The sequence below is a fragment of the Prunus mume genome, linkage group LG3 (genome assembly GCF_029339155.1).
Source record: "Prunus mume cultivar Tortuosa linkage group LG3, ASM2933915v1, whole genome shotgun sequence".
NCBI lineage: Eukaryota > Viridiplantae > Streptophyta > Magnoliopsida > Rosales > Rosaceae > Prunus > Prunus mume.
The window spans coordinates 17,730,061-17,753,705 of NC_142700.1; the positions used below are offsets into that span (position 1 = coordinate 17,730,061).

Genomic DNA, 23,645 nt, shown 5'->3' on the forward strand with positions numbered 1-23,645 from the left:
TGAAATGGTATTATAAACATACTTTTCCTTCTTACCAAGATAATTACTTAAGAATAATAACATTTATTTTCTTATTCAACGTATAAAAAAACGGACTCTCACACTTGTGAATAACGAGTCACTTCAATGCCCAAAAAATATTTCATCCACCAAGATCCTTCATATCAAACTCAGAAGCTAATAATAGCCCTTTAGTTTGCCAATTTCATCAAGATCATCACAAGTCACAATCATATCATCCACATAAATAATAAGATTTGTTAACTTACCACTCCGTCTCTTAAGAAATAAAGTATGATCAGCGTTACTCTGCTCATTACCATATTTTTTTCATAGCAAGAAGAAATCTACCAAACCCAACTCTCGGAGACTGCTTCAATACAATGCCTTCTTCAATTTACACACAACATTAGCATTACTAGGAGCACTCTAACCTGGCAGCAAGGACATGTAGACTTCCTCCTATAAATCTCCATGTAAGAAGGTATTTTTCACATCATACTGCTGCAATGGCCAGTTAAAATTTGTAGCTAATGATAATAAGACCTGAATAGTATTGATCTTAGCCACTTGTGCAAATGTCTCTTGATAATCAATACCATAAGTTTAAGTAAAACCTTTGGCCACAAGTCTAGCACTATAAATAGAACCATCAGGTTTGTGTTTAATAGTATAAAATTATTTACAACCAACCGGTTTCTTCCCTTCTGGCAACGGCACTAACTCTCATGTTTGATTTTTCTCAAGAGCTTGCATCTCTTCTTTCATAGCACTAGTCCATTTTAAATCAGATAATCCATCTTGCACCTTAGTAGGAATAACCACCATAGACATTTGATTTACAAATGCCTCACAAGCTTTAGATAATCTATGAGTAGATATATAATTAGCAATAAGATGCTTCAAATTCTTTGCAGGTTTTGGTGAATATCTATTTGGCAGTTTCCCACGATTGCTCCTTGATGGTAACTAATACACACTATTATCAACAGATTACTATACTTACCTCAGAATCATTTGCCTGACGAGAATTGATGAGACTGGGTACTAGAAAAATAGTAGAGAGAGGGGCGACGCTGAATGGTTCAATGGTAAGGGTGACATTGACTAATTCAGTTGCAGGAAGAGTGGTACTAATCGATGTTGTATAGGCGGGCTCTGTGCTAGCTGCCACATCACGCATTGCTAGCCAATTAACCTCAATGTTATCCCGAAATATCTCCATCCACTTCAACTCTTCAACATTACTCTCCCCAAAAAAGAGAAGGGGATACTGGGTGTAAAAAATACATCTCATGCTTAGAAAATGTAACGTCCATAGTAACATAAAAACACCTAGTATGAGGATAAAAGCACCGAGATTCTGATGAGGGTGATAACTAATAAAAACACACTTCACAACACAAGGATCCAATTTCGTGCGTTGGTGTTTTTGCAAGTGCACAAAAGCAACGCACCCAAAAACATGAGGTGGGAGAGTGAGATGAGAGGGGATATAAACATAAGCCTCCAATTTAGCCAAGGGCATCTTAAACTAGAGGACACTAGTAGGAACACGATTAAGAAAGTATACTGCATAGGTGATCACTTCTTCCTAGAACCATGGTGGCATGAGAGCACCAATAAGACTGGCACGAATAATTTCAAGAAGTTGTCTATTCTTCCTTTCAACCATATCATTCTGTTGAGGTGTGTAGGGACAAGTAATCTCATGAAGAATTCCATTTTCTTGAAAATAACTTTGTAGGACTTTCTTTGCATATTCACCACCAATATTGTAACGAAACACCTTAAAGTAGCAGAAAACTAAGTTTTAATCATCTTGTGAAAAATCTGAAAGCACTCAAAAATATCACTCTTATTTTTCATCAAGTTCAACCACGACATGTGGGTGCAATCATCTACAAAAATAACAAACCAATGGAAGCTATAAGTAGTAGTAACTGGAGCATGACCCTAAACAAAGGCACGAATCTTTTATTATAACTAACAGGATAAGTTGCATGGTGACTTTTGGCCAAAAGGCATGTGTCACACTTAAAATCCGAAGGTTTACAACCTGAAAATAAAGAAGGAAACAAGTGCTCTAAATAGCCAATGAAGCATGACACAAACGAAGATGTCATAACCACACTTGATCCTCAAATGCACGGTTCAAACCCCCTGACAGATAGAGATTTGCCTGCATACACATCATCCACATAGTATAAGTCGCCTCTCTTAGTATCACACCGAATAATCTCCCTGCTACTGAGATCCTAAAGAACAAAAAAAGTAGGATAGATCAATACTAAACAATTTAATTGTTTTATTATCTACGAAATAAATAACAAATTATGAGAGAGCGCAGGAACCAATAAAGTATGTTCCAAAGTCAGAGAAGGAGTTAAATCAACACTTCCAGCACTAGTAATTGGAGAAGGCACACCATTAGCATTAGCAGTAGTAGAACAAGTAGGAGAATGATGATGGTGAAGAAGTGACGCATCAAACATCATATGATCAGTAGCTCTAGAATCAAGAATCCAACCATGATCATTTTTAGAATTAGTAGCAAGGAGAACCATAAAGATGAATTAGGGTAAGATAGAGCATGACAAGGGTTGAATAAAATGCAGCAAATTGCGGCAAGGGTAGAAAAAAATAGGGTTGCAGGTACAATAGCAGATATATGGCAGCAGACGGGCATGAGCGGCAAAGAGAAGGCAACAGATAACGGCAACATGGTAACGGCAAAGGGTAAGTGATATAAAGCAAGGATAGTGGTGTGAAATTTATTGCAAGCGCAATTCGCACAAGTAATACAGTGATGAGTAAAGTGTCGTTCCTATGAAGAGTGATTTAATTTACTAAGTACCGATTGTGATTAACCCAAGACTTTATTTGAACAATTGATGATAAGATTTGATTGATTAATTAACTAAAACAATGAATAAAAACAAGCGTAGAAAAATAAAGTCATGAGATTAAAGTTATGAGAGCACTAGAGCTTCCAATTTCACCATAGCCAATTCTACCCAATTCCCTTAGCATGTTAATCCTAATTATTCTCCATGTTGACAGTTGATTTTCCCTACTTTATTCGATACTCCATCCCTGGTTATACCAAAAGTATTCTTATGACCAACCCTCTCTATCCCTAGTAATGGAATTAAGATAATAAGAACCCATTAAATTCCTTGGAAAACCTACAAAACAACCACATAAGTCATGACAAACATCCTTGTCTAATCATGTAACTCATGGCATCTATTACAAGAAGCAACCCCAAATTGGATATCCCTATCGTCAATTTAGCATCAAAACAATTAAATGTTGGCCAAACATTCAAAGCATTAAGCATGGTAATAGATACTCAACATGGAAAAATACTTGGAATTAACATTGACTAAAGTAATTGAGTATTCATGGCTAGGCTACATCGTAGCCCTAGCAAAAAGAAATTAGTTCATGACAACTTTAATAAAAACCATGATAAACAGTATCATAGTAAAGAAAAAACCCATTGAAGATTTGATCTTTGCACGACAGCAACTCTAGCTCCAGGTCGTCTTCTTTGTCTCTCTAAAACTCTCTCTCTCTCTCTCTCTCTCTCTCTCTCTCTCTCTCTCTCTCTCTCTCTCCATTGAGTCTTTCGGCTATGAGTATGAATGTGTATGAATTTTTTAGGGTAGATGATGGAGGATGATGGGTAATGGAGTATTTGAACAATGACCTAAATTCCCTTGTTATAAAACTCCTAGAAATCCTACCTAAGGTATAATTACAATTGTTATAAAAATAGGATTCCTTCTAATATAAAGTCTTCTTTATTTCTCATTGTTTGACTTGATAAGATTTGAACCATTTTGAACTAGGAAATTTGACAACATTACTTGCAACAAAAGGAATGACTTGGCTTCTTTTTAATTAAACTTCAATCTTCATCTTCTTGCTCTTTTTAGCACACTTTCTCCTATTTCACAATTCCTGGACAAATCTCACAAAATCTATTAAAAACAACCAATTTAATACAACGAAATTAATAAATAAATAAGCAAAGGAGGCATAAAATATATATATAAAATATAGGCTTATCAGATAGCAGCGAGAGAGTGATCCTAGGATCACTCCTCTAATACCAACTTAAATAGAATTAGTGTTCTGAATTATTCAATGTATTCTATTCTTCTCACAATGAGGTATTTACAATGAGGTATTTACAATGAGGTATTTATAGTGATATAAATATAACCCTATCTAGGAAAGGAAAAAGAAAATAAATACAATCCCGATCAATCCGATATTCCTATAATTACACATATACAAAATCAATTACAATAAAGAATAATTGAATTGATTCACGCCAACATGATTGACCAGCACATAGTTTGACTGAGGAAGGGAGGCGGGGAACTTATTTAAGATGATAAGGAAGTTTGTGGGCACTATCTGGTTCGTTTTGGTCCTTTTGATCTCAATTTTTTTACCCATATATGTAATGTGCAGAAGTTCTCTTCGTATGGGTATGAAAGTAGTTCTGTTATTGCAGATTTGTTGATAGTTCATCACTCTAGTCACGTATTGGACCCTTTTAGTTTCAGTGGTGATCTGATGAGGTGATTTTTCGTGTGCTAGGCTTTGATTTGGTTTCTTTAGATGCGGCGATATTGCTTGTTTGGATGCGGACAACATGGGTTAAACAGACCAAATTGGGCAATAGAGGGCATTGAGGTGGTGGAGATTCAAAGGGTCAAGCCATATATGTTTATTGAATATTTGTAAATTGTAATGAAGATGAAATCAAAGCCAATATGTTTATTGAAATGTTTACTGTAGAGGAAATTGCAATGAAAGTCAATGTCTTTATTGAATTGTTTTTGGAATTCTAATGAAATTGCAATCAAGCCCGGACATCAATATCTTTATGGCTGCATATTTTATTAATTATACAAATTTATAAATAAACCCAATCCTAGACATGTATTTATAAAAAAACCCAAGTACTATTTAAACATAGAAACACACCCAAAATTAACCATAAAATCAACTTTTTGGGTGTGTTTATAAATGGGTTTTGAGTGTGTGTAATGATGGGTTTTGGGTGTGTTTATATGTTTAAATAATGCTTGGGTTTTTTTATAATTTCAACCCCCATTGGAAAACGAAAAGTAAGAAACATACCAATAGAAAATGTAATTATTTTTAATAAATTTAATACTTAATACTTAATAAAATATATGAAAAGTAAGAAATATACCAACCAATCAAATACTTAATAAAATATGAGTGGTGATTTCCCCAGTACAATTTTATCCACTTACACCCTATTTTATAACTAAAAAAGAAGTGTAAGTGGATAAAATTAGAGTGGAAAAATCATATATGTATAAATTAAAGTTGATTGGCTATATGATGTGCCCATTGTATTTTAGATGCTTTTGAAAGTCAATCAAATGCTTGTCACAAGTGTTATTAGAATGGTGACAATGGGCACTGCGACTAAAATTTTTACTCACCAAAAAATGTGACTAAAGATGCATTAGTCGCCAATAAAAAAGTAACAACCGTTGGTTTCTTTTTTGGTAGTGTTGAAAGATAAATAATAAAAATAGAATTCATATAGCAATATTCATTAATTTTCTAAAGATAGGGTTTTTGAAATTATTAGGATTTATACAGCAGGTGGAAATTGGGAAAGAAAAAAAGTTTGTATCCTTAATTTTTTTTTTATAAAATGAATATGATATCAATTGAAAGTTAGGTACAATTTCAGGAGGCAAATCATTAGTTTAGCCTCAAAACAAACAATTTTAAAGCATGAGTACAAACATTTAAAGCAACAAGAGCGCTTAAATTTTGTGCAGACCATCCCATTTTAACTTTTCCTTCATAAATACTACCAATTCCTTGCACTCTTCAATAGCTCTTGCATCCACGCCGTTCCTCACTAACGGCGGAAAGAACAGCCAACTCGCAGTAACCACCACAAACCCGATGGTCAATGGCATTGACACAATCCAATGCAGCTGCCACCTTCCACCACTTAACGCTCTCTTCACACCAAACTCCACCACCAAACACATCCCATGCAGAACAAAATACCATGTCACTTCCCACGTGGGAGGCACACGTGTCATGTAAAAAAATATGAGCTCGTGCATCAAACCGGATACTAAAAAAGCAACAAAAACAGCCGGCAGTGGGGCCCACTTGGGCCCCAAGAAGTTCCTCATGGCCAACTGCACGGGCTTATGTACCGTGTGGCGAAGTGTATTTGTTACCATGAGGTTCCACCTCCGGCCCCAGAAATCTTGTAGCGAAGTGGAAAGGTAAGGCTCATTGGACGGTGATTCGAGTTGCACCCCAAGAAGGGCTCGCAAGGTAGCATTGCTCAAGCCTACTATTATGTCCACAAAAAGATACAACATGCAGCAATACTGGCCTAGTAAAATGTTGGGGTGCACATATTTTGTGAAGTCTGTTAGAGCAACCAATATGCCAAAAAGCAAGACTTTGGTTGGCAAATTGAGAGGAAATTTAGGGTTTTGAGGTGTCTTGTGGTTTGGAGCAATTTGGTGGTGTTGTTGTCCATCTTGCTTTGCCTTGATTGGGAGACAAGCGGTGAAGATGAAGAGGAGGAGAGAGTTTAGTGGTGGGCCAGATGAAAGCGGGCCCAGACCAAAGGAGAACAGAAGGAGCTTGAAGCTACCAACCCAGGTGATGAACAAGGCAATAACTCCAGCAGGGAGGGCAGTGGAGAGAAAGAGAGGGAGGATGGTGAAGAGGCAGAAGATGGGGAGGAGAGAGAAGAACCTGAGTTTGCCTTTGGGAATCTTAGAAGCTATGAAATAGGTGTAGCAAAGAGAGGCCAAGATGGAGAGGCATACCTTGATTAATCTCTTGATTTCATCCTCCATCCCCATGATCGTTTGATGCTCTTTAACTTGTGTGATTTGCTCTCAGCCTCAACCTATCTATTGGCTTATCTTATCATGAGCCTGCACATTCTGTGTCCCCAAATTGTTAATAAGCTCATGGTTTATCTTATTTTTCTTGTTCCTGTCTGGCGCTTTTCGGCAAAGTAGGTGAAATACCAACCAAGCCAAACCCTCACTATAGTGTAACACGACTTAAGGAGTGGGGCAAGTCTTGGTCTCAGTCAAGATTTAGTTTGGACCCTACAAGGCATGAGTAGTGTTTAGATCATTTGAATAATTTATTCAAAGCCATCTTTGTTGAACCATTTGTCATTGCATAGTACAATTTTTTTTAATATATATATACAAATTGCGTAGTATAAAATTGTGAGTGGACAATTTTATAACTCTTATTTCAAAACATTATTCCTTTCATTTGTGCGAGGAATATTATTTCAAAACCTTGGGATGTGTATTTTGAATAAGAAATTTGTTGATGCACATGCGAATGTATGGTCATCATCACTCCTCGAGGATGTAGGATTTATTTATAATGAAATTCATATGCATCACGTGTGCAGCATGAGGCTCCAAAATTGATGGATGCAAACTCTATTTAGCGCCCAGCAAGAATATTGGGGATTCTAAAATATCTTTCCCGCAATGGAGAGCTCTACATTCGAGACTTTGTATTAAGAATTTTAAATTTTTATATGATGTAATTTGATCTATATATTTTTTTTATTTTTTATTGTTAACTAATTTTGTGTTAATGTAATAGTTATGTCACAAATGAAAGGAAACAAATAAAATTGAGCAATGGATCCTTTTTGGCATAAAAATGAGCACCTACACATAAAGTGTGTATCAATCAACTATCTTTTACACCAACAATGCGCAAGGGCAGATGAGCCTTGACAAAATCTACCATAATCCCATACTCATGTATAGCCTTCAAATCCACACCATTTCTCAGCAGCTGAGGGAAGAACAGCCAATTGCCCGTCACGGCCAAAAACACTATCGTCAATGGCCCCGAAACCACCGGGTGCAACCGCCACCTATCAGCTGCAGCCTTCTTCACCTCCACCTCAACTGCCACGCAAACGCCATGTAGAACGAAGAACCACGTCACTTCCCACGTGGGAGACACACGTGTGAGATAATAGTATATCGCCTCGTGCATTAAACCTGAGACCGCAAAAGTGGACATCACAGCCAAGAACCGGGCCCACCGAGGCCCAAGTATACGCATAGATATACGGCGTACGGGGTCGTAGGCGACGGGGCGTAGGATGTTGGTGACCATGAGGTTCCACCTGCGGCCCCAAAAGTCTTGAAGCGAAGTGGAAAGGTAGGGCTCGGTGAACTGCGGCTCGAGCTCAAATCCAAGTATGGCTCGAGCTGGGACGGCGCTCAAGGCCAGCACAAGTTCTATGCCAAGGTACATGTGGCAGCAGTACAGAGCCAAGATTATGTATGGGTGTAAATGTGGTCTATATTCATATGTCCTAATGACCAAAGCCAAAAGCAAGGCTTTTATGGCCAGCAAAATTGACTTATTGGGCACATTTGTGAGGGTTTGATCAATTGGGTTCACAGATTTCTTGGGTTTTGGGGTGGTTTGGTGAGATGGGTTTTTGTTATTTTGAGGGGTTAGAGGGTTTTGATCTGTGTTTTGGGGTGATTTTTGAAGTGGGTTTTGTTTGATTTTGATGGGAAGGCAAGCTATGGAGATGAATTGAACAAGTGTTGGTGGGGTTGGGGATAAAGGGCCAAGGTTAAAGGAGAAGAGGAGGAGCTTGAAGATGCCAAGCCAAACCAGAAAGAAAGTTGTGGGCCCACAGAGATGGAATGAGTGGAGATTCAAGGGGAGGATGATGAAGATGTAGAAGATGGGGAGGAGAGAGATGAGCCTGATGATGCCCTTTGGGATTTTGGCTGCTATGTAGTAACAATAACATAGAGAGGTGTTGGTTAGGATCCATACCTTGATGAAGTTGTTGATTTCGCCATCCATTTCTTGATTCCTTCCTCTTTTTTCGTATTCTCTCTCCCTTAGCTTCTCTCAAAATACACCTTAACTTTGGGCAATGTTTTGCCTTCGTTTAAATGTTAAACCTTGATTTTTATTTTATTTTTTTTAATCGGAAAATGTTGAACATTGTTAGTTGGGCCTTAATTGCACTAGCATTGGCTCTTTGGGTGAAGAAAAGAATAGCACTCATTGTTTTATTATTTCCGATAAAAGTTATTATTTTGCTATTTCCAATCAATTACATTATGTCGTAATAACTTTTTCATTGGGTGGGTTGTTTTCCTTTTGTTGGTGGTAAGTTTAATAATTACAATTGACAGTTGAAACTCGGAGAAGTAAAAAGGATTGCAAAGAATGCGTACCTCACAAGGGATTAACTTTCTAGCAAAATTTATCGCATAGTGAAATTGAAAGATTTGATTTAACCAAACGATGTAATCCGCTGTATACTTACCATTTTTATTTATCATCTTAATTGTTTAAATCATTATTTATTATGAACAACTTATACAAAACCAAAGGATTTAAGATATCGTCTTGATTTATGAGCAATAAGCAAAAAACCACCTTCCTCTTCCACTTCAAAATGCCTCATCCAAACACAACCTTAGGGATTGTGATCATCTAGGCATTTTCAAATTACAGTAACACGGCATGACCACAGAAGCCCAAATATAAGATCTCAAATTAGAAAGGGATGGCAAATATGGGAGGGCAAAGCAATAGAAAGTTATAAAAAGTTTCACTTCAAGATGCAACTAAAATAGTACAGTGAAATGAAGTAAAAGGTTACAATACATCTTCATAAGCATAAGCTAATCTATGTACAGAAGCCAAAACCTACAGATACATGGAACATACTTACTCGTTCAGCCAACCAGCTGAATTTTGGCTTGAATAGCTTTGGTGAGGACCAGGAGCAAACCCCATGGGGCCACCATGCTGACCGGGTCGGGGTGCCCTAGGATCAAAAGGGACGTTGCTACTGAACACGTGCGGGTCATATCCTAAACTAGGCTCAGGTCCTAAGGCACCCATCCTCAAGTGGTTCAATTCATCCAACCGAGGCGCATACCGCTGCATTGCTGATGTATTACTTCTGTAAGATGACCCAGCTGCTGAACCAAAATGAGTATGGCCATAAGTAGAGGGATACGATCCAATCTGGCCACTCACAGGATTCTGACCCACTAAAAAACTACTATAAGGATCCGAATCTGGCTGACCATAAAGGCGAACCTGCGAGCGTATGTCAGACTCCCTCCTAAATGGGTATTCTACCTGATTCAAATATGGTCCATAACCAAGGCGATCTGACCTTTCCCTCATGTGCCCCACAAACAGTTGCTCCACATTTGTAGCCCTATAACCAGAACCAGAATTGGCAGCAGTGCTCCATCTACGAGGCAGACTGGAGTACGCCTCATCACTGCTCCTGGCAAAGCTTCTGCCTGTATCATCAGCAACGTTGGCGTGGGTCCCACTATCAGTAGTTTCTATCTCCATATTAGAACCAGAATTGCTGGGCTCAGAATGCTGATTTCCTTTTTCAGCAGGCTCAGTGTGTGTCAGCATTTCCTTTCGTATCTCACTACCAGAAACCTTTACACCATCTAGTTTTTTTTCTGAAGAGTTCTCAAGCATACCACTTCGATGCTCTTCTCTGCCACCACACTGCAGTTTCCCTGATATCTCTTCAATGTGGTTCTTTCCATGACGAGGACTCACATGGCCATCTCTGTCAACACTGATCTTACAAGAGCCCTCTAATACCTGCATTGCAACTGACCCTCCTGCAACATCCTTGGGACTATCAGTCTTTATGGGATCATCATCCATCTGCACAAGTGTTTGACCATAATGCTCATCATTAACTACTGAATTATCAGGGATTAGGCAGTCGGAATGATCATCTTCCTTAAACCCTTGTGATGCAGAGTTGTGTCCATGCGCTTCAGCTATAGCCTTGTTCTCAGCAGACCAATCAGGACGACTCCAAAGATACAGGGGTGGTGGCCTCACATTCCATTGCTCCAATTGTTTGTCATTCCCATCAACAGATCCAGGGAGATAGAATGACTGAAAGGAGGACAAGCAACCATTAAACTCACATTCAAAAATTTTGATTCACAAAATTAAGATTCAGCCACAAGGACAAACACAACTCACTTTACCTTTCCTGACAGAAACTGCTCATCTTTCCAAATCAGGTCATAAGGTGAATTCTTTTCATTTAACCTAATAACAGACCCAAATGTAAGAGAAACTATATACAGGTTTAAGTCCAACTCAAAGGCAAGCCCATGCTGATGCTTTTCTCTGTATGTGTGTGTGTGTGTGTGTGTGTGTGTGTGTGTGTGAGAGAGAGAGAGAGAGAGAGTGTGGAAAGCAGCTACCTTTGAGTTTCTGGTGGAACAATAAGAATAAGAATCTTTGGATTGAACTCGAGAGCCTTGTCAATAAACTTGTTTGCCAAAGACGCTTTAACTCCAAGGAGGGTTCAACCCCATGATCTGCTCAAGAAGCAAAGTAAGGGAGAGTGAAACAATTAACATAAGGCTTTACAAACTCAAACATCTTGAACAAATAACAGGCCCCAATTCCTACCAAGTGTGACCCTGACGGTAACTCCTTTGGTTGAACAGTCATCCAATCTCTCTTCTCAAAATTGAAATCGTTCTGCCAAATGAAAATCCACATAAAACGATTAGTTTCCCAGTTTTTCTGTTTCATAAGCCTGTAAATTACCAAAATGCAAACACACAACAGCCTACTACCCAACATAGGGTGTGACATATGAAAACAATCATAAGAAACAAAATTAATCACAGTAACTTTTTGAAGCAAAAAATGAGGATGAAGAGAATCAAGAACTAGGAATAAACTCCAAGTGCTGATTGTACAATTTGCATTTCACTATAATTACAAACCTCATAAACCCAAAGTCTGAAATACGGTAGGCATTCACAGTGCAAGTACAAGATTTTTTGTACTTGCCTATCTACCATAGGCTATAACTGGCCAATTTAATTTGGAAATCTGTACAGCATTACCTATTTCAGTAGGTCCCCTTACACATTATTTGAAAAGTATGACAAAAAGCTATCCCAATATCAGAGCCCAAAAACACTTCTTTTGATAATAAATTGTCTTAAAATATATAACCACATCCCAGTACGTGATTCTTCTGAACAATTTTGCAATCTGGGCCTATAAATGGCAAAACTTCTAGAAATTATAATAACTTTAAGGAAAGAACAAACAAATTTAGGGTTTCATAATTGTAGAAAATTTGAGAACTGGAAAAATTAACAGGAGAAGAAATAGGATAAAACATAGACAGAGATACTAAGACAGCAACCCATTTACAACTCTTCATATTTTACTCATCAAAATCTTAAGTAATGGAATTACTTATAAGCTTCAAATTGAACCCCAAAGACTCATAAAGAATTTCACATAGTAGAAGACTTAGAATTAACGAACATTGAGTCTCTCTAAGACAAAAATATATAAGGACCCTTAAAAACCATTGAAATTAGGGTCCCGACAATTTGCAATAAGTAAAGGCACATATTTTGTCACATATCCCTAGCCCTCAGAAGTTTTATCATTTAATGGATGAAAACAGATCTGATAAAGAACAGTATTTCCTGTAATTTTTTATTGCATAATAATGAAGCATGTCCTGTCATCACACAGCGGCACTAAATGTAGGCTATCCTTCTCCCTCACTACCTCATTACTTTCTGACTCTGAAAGCCCACAACTGCAACTTCCGGGATAAACTATAAAGCTAACCAGCGTACATATTTCTAGCAAGTGGTTCGGACCCTTATAAACAGTTAGTAACTTCTGATACTGCAAACACCATTCTAGTTTCTACCATACATCATATCCCATGTTCAACTGTGTTGAACACTGGTGACCAATGCAACCATGTACACGTATATCATTGATAACATGATGTTTTTTTTTTTTAAGGATAACATTGATGTATGTGAATTGACCAATATTTAGGACTGATATTGATGACAATTACCTTCGGTTGAATGAAGTCATAGTTTTTGTAAAAGCACTTCTTCCCCGTCTCTTCAAGCTTTTTATTCATTATGATGCTGAAATCATTAGCACCGCAACAGAAGTCTACTATCTGTTCATTGAGACCATAAGCAATCAGGTGAGCAATAATTTGATGAGGTAATGAACACTGAAAAAGTACGTAAAATACTAAAATAATCAAGCCACTAGCAATCATATCTAACAACCTAAGGCTCATGATCCCATATTGGTATCCCATTTATTATGGAATCACAACAACAGAATTTATCTTTTCTATTCTTTTAATGTGTACTGAAGAACAAAAAAATGATTTTTAAAGAAGCTATTAACTTATGACTTCTGTGGTGAATATATTTATAGCCCAATCAACTGTGTCATGTCAAACCAAAGTTCAATATCATGACAGGTTTTTCTGTTGCAGAATAAAAGTATAATATAATCAGATTCTTTTTTTAAGAATTTATTGATTCCAAAACCAGGTACCAAAAAAAAAACCATGGACAAGTAATCCACTAAATAAAATACATCTAAAGACAGCCTAAATAGAAACTTGACAAGCAGAAACAAAAATATATGAAAAGAAATATCTCCGAATCCAATGTTATTGACTAAAATCTGAACTTCCCCCAAAGCACAAAGCTCCTCCATACAAACCCTGGAATAGTCCTCGGAAATACAATAATTTACCCAAACCCTTCTTTCCCACGAATAGTGTTCCCTCACAAAGAATTGCAGCACTGCTTTCATGGAGTGTAAAATATTCATCTCCTTAAGTTTTTCCTTTTCAAGAATAAATACCAACACTTCTGCTATCACTAAGATGATAAGGTCCTAGTCGTAGTTTCTAAACGAAAAACTGATATGCTTTATATTTGATAAATATAAAGCTGCAAGACTGCAACAGTTTGTATTGCAGTTTTAATCCATGCAGTCAGAAACACAAAATGTCAAATATACTATAATGATCTATTGAGTTGGCGTATATGTGAACAGTGACTACAGCTTCAGGTACTAAGAAGCTTCTGAAAAAGGAATACACACAGGCAAATAACCGACCATTCAAATTAAAAATCATGCATGACTATAATTTGGATAAGCATAATTCAATTCAGATCATTAAGCATCAGGAACATATACGAGAGTATTATCAACTGCATAACTCCAAGTAGCATCCAGAAGATATTTCTTGTTACAACACATAGTGCACTCACATACACCAATGTACTAAAACCACAACGAAAAACATATACAAACTTACTGTGTCTCCATTCTTTACGTACCAATGGAGCCTATCAGCAATCTGCACATACCAAATTATTAATTTAGAATTCTTCAAGAATTCATGGAGTTCATAATCCACGCTCAACGGCTCAAATTTAATAAAGGGAAGGTGTGCAGACCAGATTAAAAAAATGGAAAAACTGTGTTAAAGAGAGGCATTTTTTTTTTTTTTTTTGGCGAAGAAACGAAATTTATTAAAGCAAAGGCAAAAACACAGAAGCAGATAAGACAAACATTTATATGAAAACAGGAGTAAACAAACATCCACACCACTGTGTGAATAGAGAGCTTTTTGGGTGATTCGGTGAGATGTCATAATAGAATTTTTGAAGATGGGATTATTGTACTTTTCATCTAAAAGTTGAACCTCTTGTCCTAGACTGGGCATTACTTTGCAACTTCTTGACTTTGTCCACTAGTAAAGTTTTCATTAAAAAACAATTAAGAAAGAAATCCATCAGTCGATGCAGTGATCTCATTGTCCTTGACTGGAGAAACAAAAAAAACAACCATGCAATTTTTTCAATGTCAAGATTATCTTGAGCATAAGTGATTGTATCAACATGACTGGGATAGACATGTCCATAACTGCAAGTTTCCTCTAAGAATATTACCTTACAAAATAAGCTGACTAGTGCAAGCCAAAATAATAAGATAACAAAAAAGTGCTGTGTAACTTTGAAATAGCTAAAACATGAACACAACCAGATTACCTCTTCTAGTTTTTCCACCTTTGTGAAATGGCGACCGAAGGAAGTGTAGCGCATTCCGTGCAAAAAAGGTGCAAGATAGACTTTCAGCTTGTTCTGCATCAAAGTAAGTCAATAATATTAATGGGACAGCAAGAGAGCATGACCGTTTTCTAATGAACCATTAGTACAAATATTACATTTTTTTTTTTTAATAGAATGGCATAACAAATATTACATATGAATAAAATGGCATAACAAATTCAAACAGAAAAGAGAAAAAACAGGTTCAGCTTATCTCACATCCCCCATTGACCGAACTTAAGTTGAACTCAAGTTCAGCATATCTCACATACAAGCCAACCTCATGCTGGAAATAGCATTCAAAGCACAACTTACAGCATAGTTAATCAAGCTTTCCTAACGCTCAACCAATTTCAATCAAGGCAAGTTTGAGCACTGTGATACTTGGTTTCACTTGGCTAGTTTACACCCATTACCCGAGACACAAACCAAGCATAACCTGAATACGCATATAGCTGAGAAGCGCAAGTCTAGCATATAAGGAACACATACCTACAAGCCTTAATGCAGGAAACCTATAAATTAATATAAATAATCTTCACCTAAACACCCAAGTTAAGATAAGTTGTAGGGAAGTGAGACATAAAGAGGAAACCACCTTCCACTTAAAAATCTGGTTAAGAATTTCAGGCGCACAAACAGCCTCTGAATCTTCAATACTGCATCCTTCCTCTAGTTTCCGTAACGCCGTTCGAATAGCCTAAATATTATGGGCGACATTACAAAATACATGATAAAAGAAATCATAAAAACTCATGGTCCAGAATAACAGTTGAAATTCTCTCAGTTTAGACTACCTCAACTGAACCTTCCACCTTTCCCAGTGTAATGTTCCTCTCCACAGCATTTTTCGACGAAAATGCATGAGTAGATGGAACTTTGTGCTTTCTTATAACGTCTTCCAAAGTTATTGAGGATGCAGCATCTTTCATTAAAGCCAATAATCTGATTTGCAAGAAATAAATCAGACAACTACACAACATGAATGAAACCTCAAATCAAAATTGTCTGCAGCCATGGTAAGTCCTTGTAAAGTAACCAAACACGTGTGTGTGTGCTCATGTATAGAGAGAGAGTGAGAGAGAGATGTTAAATTACAGGTGTACAATATACACATACATTAGATGAAAGAGGTAATGTTAATTGTTTTTTTGTAAGTGTGAAAATTAGATAAACTGATAGATAGAATTCGTAACAATGAGTGAAATAGTTACCTCCTCTCTGAAGCTGCATCTAAAGATGGTTCTTCACTGCTCAACTTCTTTGAAGCAGGATTAACTGTTGCCGAATTACACTCACCATCAGGTTTACCCTGCTTCCCTGACTTCACTTGCTCAGACCCCTTCATGTAGTCAAATAGTTGATCACCCAATGAGGACTTCTTTCCCTCGGCCTACGGAAGTCTTAATTTCCTTTTTCAATGAACTATTTACTTTCACCTTTCTTGATATATCTAACCGAGATGGTACTTTTTCACTAGTTTTGCTACCACCCACTTTTGCAGGAAAAGGTAACTTCAGCTTCTGTCTAGACAATGTAGGAGCAGTTTGCCCCCTACAGAATTCTTCAGAGGAAAGGTTTCTCTTCTTTGTCACAGATTTCTCTCTATCTAGAAAAGATTCTGTTGTCCATTTTCTCTTTTTCTCGTCAAAACCAGTCTTCCTTTTAACAATGGTAGTCTTCTTTTCTTTAACATCAGGAAATTTTACGTGATCCCTTATTGGAGTTCCAATGCTTTCAACTATCTCATGTTTCCTAATCCGAAGAAAAAGAAAAAGCATTCAGAAAAATAAAAGCGAACAAAGGATTGAACAAAATTAGTTCAGAAAAATTAATACTTACGTGCAATATATTAGTACACGGTTAGGTAATAGATCTTCCCAAGCTCTTATTATTAAATTCTCCTCTTCTACGTCTCCCGCTTTTTTCTCAAATACAATCTCCCTGGTACAAGCAATTCAATCATTGGCCATCTAGAAACAAGTAAAGGACCAATCCATGATCTCCAAACAGCATATTAAAAGGAAAACAAACAAAAAAATAAAATTAAGAGTACCGTGGCAGGCATTTCCTATGGTAGGATTTTGGACAACGCCTACAGACAGCAAAACGCATCTCAGGATCTTTCTTATTCTCTCCTTGTTTACAAACGCAGCATTTATGTATTGGGCACGTAAAAGATTCCCCCTTAGAAATGTTTTTCTCAAGCTCTTCAGCAGTAACTCCATTGTCTTGATAAACGAGTTGTGCAATACAATGTGGATGGTAAAATTGACCACAGGTTGCAGAAACACAGGGGAACACCTGACAGCAATTAACAAAAATGCTTTAAGGTAAACCAAACATAAGAATAATAGTAATACCCTGTAGATGACAATATGAAAAGGCAGAAAAGAACATATTGAAAACTTCTCGCTGATATATATAATAAATAAAAGAATTTCACAATAATCCAGATAACGCTACCAACAAAATCGCAAAACTCTTTACAAAAGAAAATGAATTTCTTTAGTAAAAACATATTTATTCAGTTACTTCTAACATGGGGACTTCATATTTGTAATTGATTCAATAGGCTTTGGTTAAAATCAAAGAACTAAAAAATATTATGGAGGTGCATTGTGATGACCATTGTTGAAGGGGTACCACTTTCTTTATTTATGGTAATTGGTCTCTACATGTTCCCAATAGGCTGGTCTTATGTTAATATCCTGTATGGCCATTCTTTCAGTGGATTTACTGACAATGAATGCTCACCTTTCCTATGGCTTCAAATCCCTTTCGTTTTCAAAGAAAAAAAATAATTAACCAGAGAAATTATATGTGTAGCCTAAAACAGATATAATAAAATTCATATCAGTGCCAGGGAAATTCACTAAATCAGCTATGGGATATATGGAAAATATTGGGCAAAGAAAAAGTTATTCTAGCTAGACTGAGCAAAATGAGTCAAAAAAGAATAATACATTAATATAAGAAACGGAAAAGAATGCCAACCAGAAATAATGCACAAAGGATGAATTGGGCACTACAAACACACTTAAGAAAAGATCCACGTCCCAGAAATAGGGAAGACAACATCAAGACAAGCACAACATAGGAGAGAAAAAATATAAGTATAATCAAAGAGCAATAGAGCATAGCAGAAGACAAGGAGCAAGTAGCCCAAACACTAGAAAATGATCCCAAACAGCTCATTTCTGAATAACTCATCACGTTGCCACACATCCAAAGAAAACAAAATTGCAGCACACTTCATATTAGAGTGCCATTTGCTAAATAATAACGAAATTGCAGCACACTTCACATCAAAGGAACAAAAATATTAACAAAACTGTACTGAGTATGCTTCATTAAGGCACGAACAAATAGAATAACTCTAACAATCTTTCATATAAGAGTGCCACTTGCTAAAACTAATCAAGTGAACATGCTAACAGTTAGGTAGAAAAGAATTCATACCTCAGCAACTGCAGATCTATCAGAGGATCCTAGCTTCCCACAAGCAAAGCACTGATGCTGCTTATATTCACAGTTCTTGCAGAAGAAATTTTGCATCGCCTACCAAGTTCAAAACATAAAATAAAAATAATCATAATAGCAATAACGAAAAGACAACCAAAAAGAAAGAAACAGGATTTACAACAAAAGTGGTTAATAAGAGCATACATCTACTTCATCCTGTGTAAAGCCAAGAGATTCACACATAGATTCCTCACCACTCTCTTCAGTTGCATGAAAGGACCTTAGGCATCTCCCTTCACAGCTGTATTAGAAGAAAAAATAAACACATACATTTAAACCATTAATTCTAGGAAATTAAGTTCTTTAAATAATGCCAAGATTATCACTATTATCATAGAAATTAGACAACACGAGAACATACCACAAAAGATCTCCACCATTATCACAAAAAGCACAAACAGAATCAAACAGGTTGTCATCGTCATTGGACTCGTCTTCAACATCAATCACATAATCTTCCAGGTCATCAACTATAAACCCGGGCTTTTCTGTAGCTTGAATGTCCTGAAAATCCATGAATTCACTGGCTCAAACACTGTAACATGAAACTAAAAGCCAAACTAGAGAAATAAATGAAAGAACTCAGGGATAAAGTGTGCTAATGAAAGAGTAAACAAATAAGCAAGAGAATATGACCTCATCATATAGTTTCCTCTTCATGGGCTTCTCTTTAAGAAAGTTGACTAAAAACTGTTCAAAACACAATCTGTCATTTAATTAACTATGCATAAACATAAAGATAGTTTATAATTCATGCAGAAGGATCAGAACAGGAAACAGGAAATAACAATAGAGTGAAAATAACACAGAGATCAAACCAAGTTAAAGAAAAACAAGTATAGAAAGCTTGAATCCTACTAAAATCCCCATAATGGCTAATTACTCAGTACAGTTACAATGCTAAGAAAAGAACTAGACAAAACCTTGGACTTTGCTAAGGCATCATCCCATTTAATAGCTTCACTAACTAGAGGCATGTGATTCACGAGGTCATTCTGCGACGGCCTGACCTCATACGAGCTGCAAATAAAGTGAAACTGTTAGACTTTGGGCTAAGAAAACTAGCAACAGAAGAGATGTTTACACGTTTGAACGATACCTGAAAACTTTAGATAGATGATCCCATAAAGATTTGCTGGATGTCTCAGGATTTCTCTTCACATAATGAAGGCACTGCACTGTTATCAAGATTGACCTTATTATGTCCTCAAAGCTCTTCCTTGGCTTCTGAAGCCTGACCCAGTGCTTTTCCTTTGAGAGCACCGAGATCACAGGATCCACATTGGAAAGGTCAAACTTCCATGCGATAACCTGCATATATATTCTCTGAAGCCCATTATCAGCAGTGCCACGCATAGATATCTGCCGAGTCTTGCCATCCTGCCTCTTACCCTCACTCCATTCAATTGGCAAAACATGAAAAGAGACAGGTACATCCTCGTCGTCTATAAAATGGTAATTCGTAACAAAATCTGGCAAATGCTTGCTCTCATCATCTGAGTCATCTGACGGTGTCATAACCTTCTTCAACTCACACCCTTAATTTACTACACCTAGAAATAAAATCGAAAAAAATAACACAAGCAGTCCATGAATATCACTAATTGAGGCTAGGGTTTCGAAAACTTAAATTTTCCTCCGTTTCCTAAGCTCCTTAAGAGAAACCAAACAATTGCAAAGGGTTTCGAAAACTTAAACTGTTCAACAGAAAAGAAAACAGGAAGATTACTGTTTCGAAAAGAATTGCATACTAAAAAGACAAGTACATGAAGAAATTGAGAATTCAACAATGTTCACCTACCCGATCAGACTGACACAAAACCCTAACTTCGCCGCTCTGAAAAGCTTGGTCTCTTGATCGATGGGACTCACAGAAGCCAATGCAGAAACTGGGTTTTGGGTTATCTTGTTTCCTCTGTTTGCTGCGAAATTTGAACTTATTATATATTTCGGTGGGGGGTTAGGAATGAACCGGGTTTCTATACCTCCTATCCCAACGACATGTCGCATAAGTTAGGTTAAATAATGGGACTGAGACGCACTTGTTTCACACCTGAACTATGACACGTGGTCGATTTGGAAATTTTAAATGAAACTATAAGACACGTTTATTTAACAAATTATGTTCTTTTTTTTTTTTGGTCATAAATTATGTTCAAGAATTGCTAAATTTGATTGTATTCACACCAATTTCATTTATAATTAAGTTCAGTTTTTTTTTTTTTTTTTGGGAGTGAAATGGAGAAATTTTGAGATTTATGTGAGAAATAAATATCTAAAAACTTAAATAAAAATAAGAGACTTTCATACTTAGCATGTCTCCCCTAGGCATAGTCAGATCACCATGTTGAGCCCAATGACATTCATGAATCATGTCCATGTATTGCCATAGCATGTCTAATCAACTGTGGTCATTATAGATTGACCAATTCATGTCCATGTATTGCTTTGCAAATTTTTTATATATATTATTTTTTTATACAAACGATATTAGGGGACGGAAAATTAAACCTAAGACCTCAAATGCAAGGATAAATGCTCTTAACCACTTGAACTACATGCCACACTTCAAAAACCGAAGTGTGATGTAAAGGGATTAAGATGAGAATAAATGACAACCAAATGCAGTAGAATAGAAGGATTATTGAAAAAATATTGAAATTGTACTGCTGGTTCGGAAACAATAAATGAAATTAAACTAGATAGTTAGACTTTGTTTTCAGGCTTTAAAACAAGAAGGAATATTTAAAATTTACAAGAAGTTTCGAATTAAAAAAATTACATATATTTGGTAAAAGATTAGGGTAATTCTATATGAACCCCATTAATTGCTCTTTACACCCCATAATGCATCTCTACCATTGAATATCTACACATAAAACTCATATTATTTAAATATAAATTTTGAAACATTAATGCCACGTTAATGATATTAAAAAGGATTTCAGAAAATAATTATCGAATAAGTTGTGAATTGATCACTATATTCTATTACATATTCTGTTCCCACATTGTTGCCTTCAGTAAGGGCATCACCTTGATTTTGTTCCTTCAATGAGAGTAAGATCAAAATAGCTTGGATTAAATTTGTAGTCGGCAATAAGTTATTGGAAAAATAAATAAATTTCAGTTGGATGCCACTAAAACGCAGTTAAAATTTTGGTAGTAAACCACTGAACTACGTTTCATCTTACGGTGGATCTCTACCGAATATTAAGTTGTCTGACCGGTCAAACCCAACCGAAAATGGTGCAACGCCGTGGCATCCCACCGAATTTACTCTGTCGCGTTCAGTATTGATGTCTGAACGCAACCAGCGACTGTTATGAAATACTAAACTTGCAAAACGCCAAAAAAATAAACTCGTACCTCATTCGAAGCCTCTCTAACTTCAATCTCACCCTTCATGAATAAATACAAAATATTTTTTCATCAGTATAAACTTATAAATCTAGGGTTTAGGGTTTAGGAACATGATAGTTTGATAAAAAAAGTCAAACTAGGGTTGCAGGAACATATGTGGGGTGTAGTGAGCAATTTTAATTTTAATTTTAAATTTTTTTGTCCTTAACGGTAATTGTGTACAAGGGTAAAGTAGATTATTTATATTTAAAATTAGTATGGGGTGTAAAGAGCAAATAATGGGGTGCCAATAAAATCACCCAAAAGATTAACGGAAGAAACAACAAATCTAAACAACTTAAAATGGATAGAAAACTTCCCATTGATTTCACTAGGCACAAAGAAAAATTTGCAGCGACGTCCTGTAGGTTAAGATGCACCCAAAATTGAGCTTTGAACCAAATGGCACGAAAATTTCCAAAATTGAAGAAGACGTGAAACTAGATTGTGTCAAAATATAAAACGATTCGGAGTCCAAAAGGTAATTCAAACACTTAATGCAAACAGCTAAACTGCAGAAATATGAAAATTATTTACTCAGATTTTTCTTGCAACTACGTTTGGAACAAACCTTGTCAATTCAAATGAAACTACGAGAAAACAACTACTTCTACAGATACAACTAAAAGTCTTTCCAAGTGTCTTCGTCAGATATTCAAACAAAAACAAAAGTACAATTAAGAGCGCCACGGCAGGCATTTCCTTGTTCTCCTTGTTTACAAACGCAGCATTTATGAATTGGACATGTAAAGGGTTCACCTTTAGAAATTTTAGTTGGGCACTACACGCACTTAACAAAAGATCTAGGTCCTCACCCTCTAGCTTCCTTGATTGCTAGCTGTTGTGCAATGGTGAGACAGATTGGTGTTTGTGCTGTGAGCCACATCTACAGGGAAAGGAATGCTGTGGCTGATTGTTTGGCTAAATGGAGCCATAATATTGATCTTGGGCTGTGTGTGCTTGATGCTGCCCCAAGCTGGATTGGTGCTTTATTAGTAGATGATTTGTTAGGAGTTCATAGAACTCGTTGGGTTGGTTTAGCCTTTGGCTAAGTTTTCTGTTGGTTTGGGGTTTGACCCCCCCTATTTTACCAAAAAAAAAAAAGATCTAGGTCCCAAAACCAAGGAAGACAACATCACAACAAGCAAGATAAAGGAAAGAAAAATGTAAGTATAATCAAGACTAAGAGCAATATAGCATAGTGGAAGACTATGAACACGTTTGGTAAACTATGAGAAAATCACTTATTGTTAAAAATTGCTGTGAGAGAAAGCTATAAGGGAAAGCAGCTAATGATGTGCAACAACACTTTTAACAAAAAGTTTACTAAACGCCAAATCGCTTTCTAATAAATTGATTTTTTCACACAAGAAATCTGATAATGATTATTTTCACAAAGACAAAGAATGCCAAACGCTCTTAGGAAGGAATCAATCAGGTAACTTTTATACCTCCTATCACAACGACATGTCGTAGGTTAAATAATGAGAGGATCGAGACACACAAATCAAAAATTGACAAAAATCAATGAGGGAAAATAACTCAGAATTTAACTAAAAGTTAGAAATTTAAGAGGAGAAATTGACAAATTACTTTGTTTGGCAACTTAAGCGCGAAATTTATTAAAAGATGAGCGAAAAAATCGTGGGAATTGCTGCATCAAAT

The 23,645-nt window shown here is 36.5% G+C and overlaps 2 protein-coding genes and 1 pseudogene across 2 annotated transcripts; all 3 read right to left on the reverse strand.

The window, feature by feature from the left end:
• Positions 1-5,749: 5,749 nt before the first annotated feature.
• On the reverse strand, positions 5,750-7,206 carry LOC103326591 (putative long-chain-alcohol O-fatty-acyltransferase 5 pseudogene; annotated as a pseudogene).
• Positions 7,207-7,711: 505 nt separating this feature from the next.
• Positions 7,712-9,010, reverse strand: LOC103326592 (long-chain-alcohol O-fatty-acyltransferase). Its single transcript, XM_008228830.3, has one exon. The coding sequence runs from the start codon at positions 8,917-8,919 to the stop codon at positions 7,771-7,773; it is 1,149 nt and encodes a 382-aa protein (XP_008227052.2). The 5' UTR covers positions 8,920-9,010; the 3' UTR covers positions 7,712-7,770.
• Positions 9,011-9,662: 652 nt separating this feature from the next.
• Positions 9,663-20,519, reverse strand: LOC103326593 (protein ENHANCED DOWNY MILDEW 2). The gene is given in 21 exon segments (XM_008228831.2): positions 9,663-11,016; positions 11,112-11,175; positions 11,334-11,429; positions 11,431-11,450; positions 11,545-11,616; positions 12,980-13,090; positions 14,258-14,299; positions 14,994-15,086; positions 15,652-15,753; positions 15,851-15,998; positions 16,268-16,446; positions 16,448-16,808; positions 16,896-16,997; positions 17,110-17,357; positions 18,516-18,614; positions 18,723-18,819; positions 18,940-19,082; positions 19,215-19,268; positions 19,502-19,598; positions 19,678-20,131; positions 20,380-20,519. Coding segments are annotated over 20 exon segments (3,765 nt in total). The 5' UTR covers positions 20,097-20,131; positions 20,380-20,519; the 3' UTR covers positions 9,663-9,798.
• Between the last annotated feature and the right edge of the window lie 3,126 nt (positions 20,520-23,645).

Bases quoted from the DNA above. Each gene is read 5' to 3' on its own strand.
- LOC103326592 (XM_008228830.3), bottom strand. From the start codon at position 8,919: ATGGATGGCGAAATCAACAACTTCATCAAGGTATGGATCCTAACCAAC.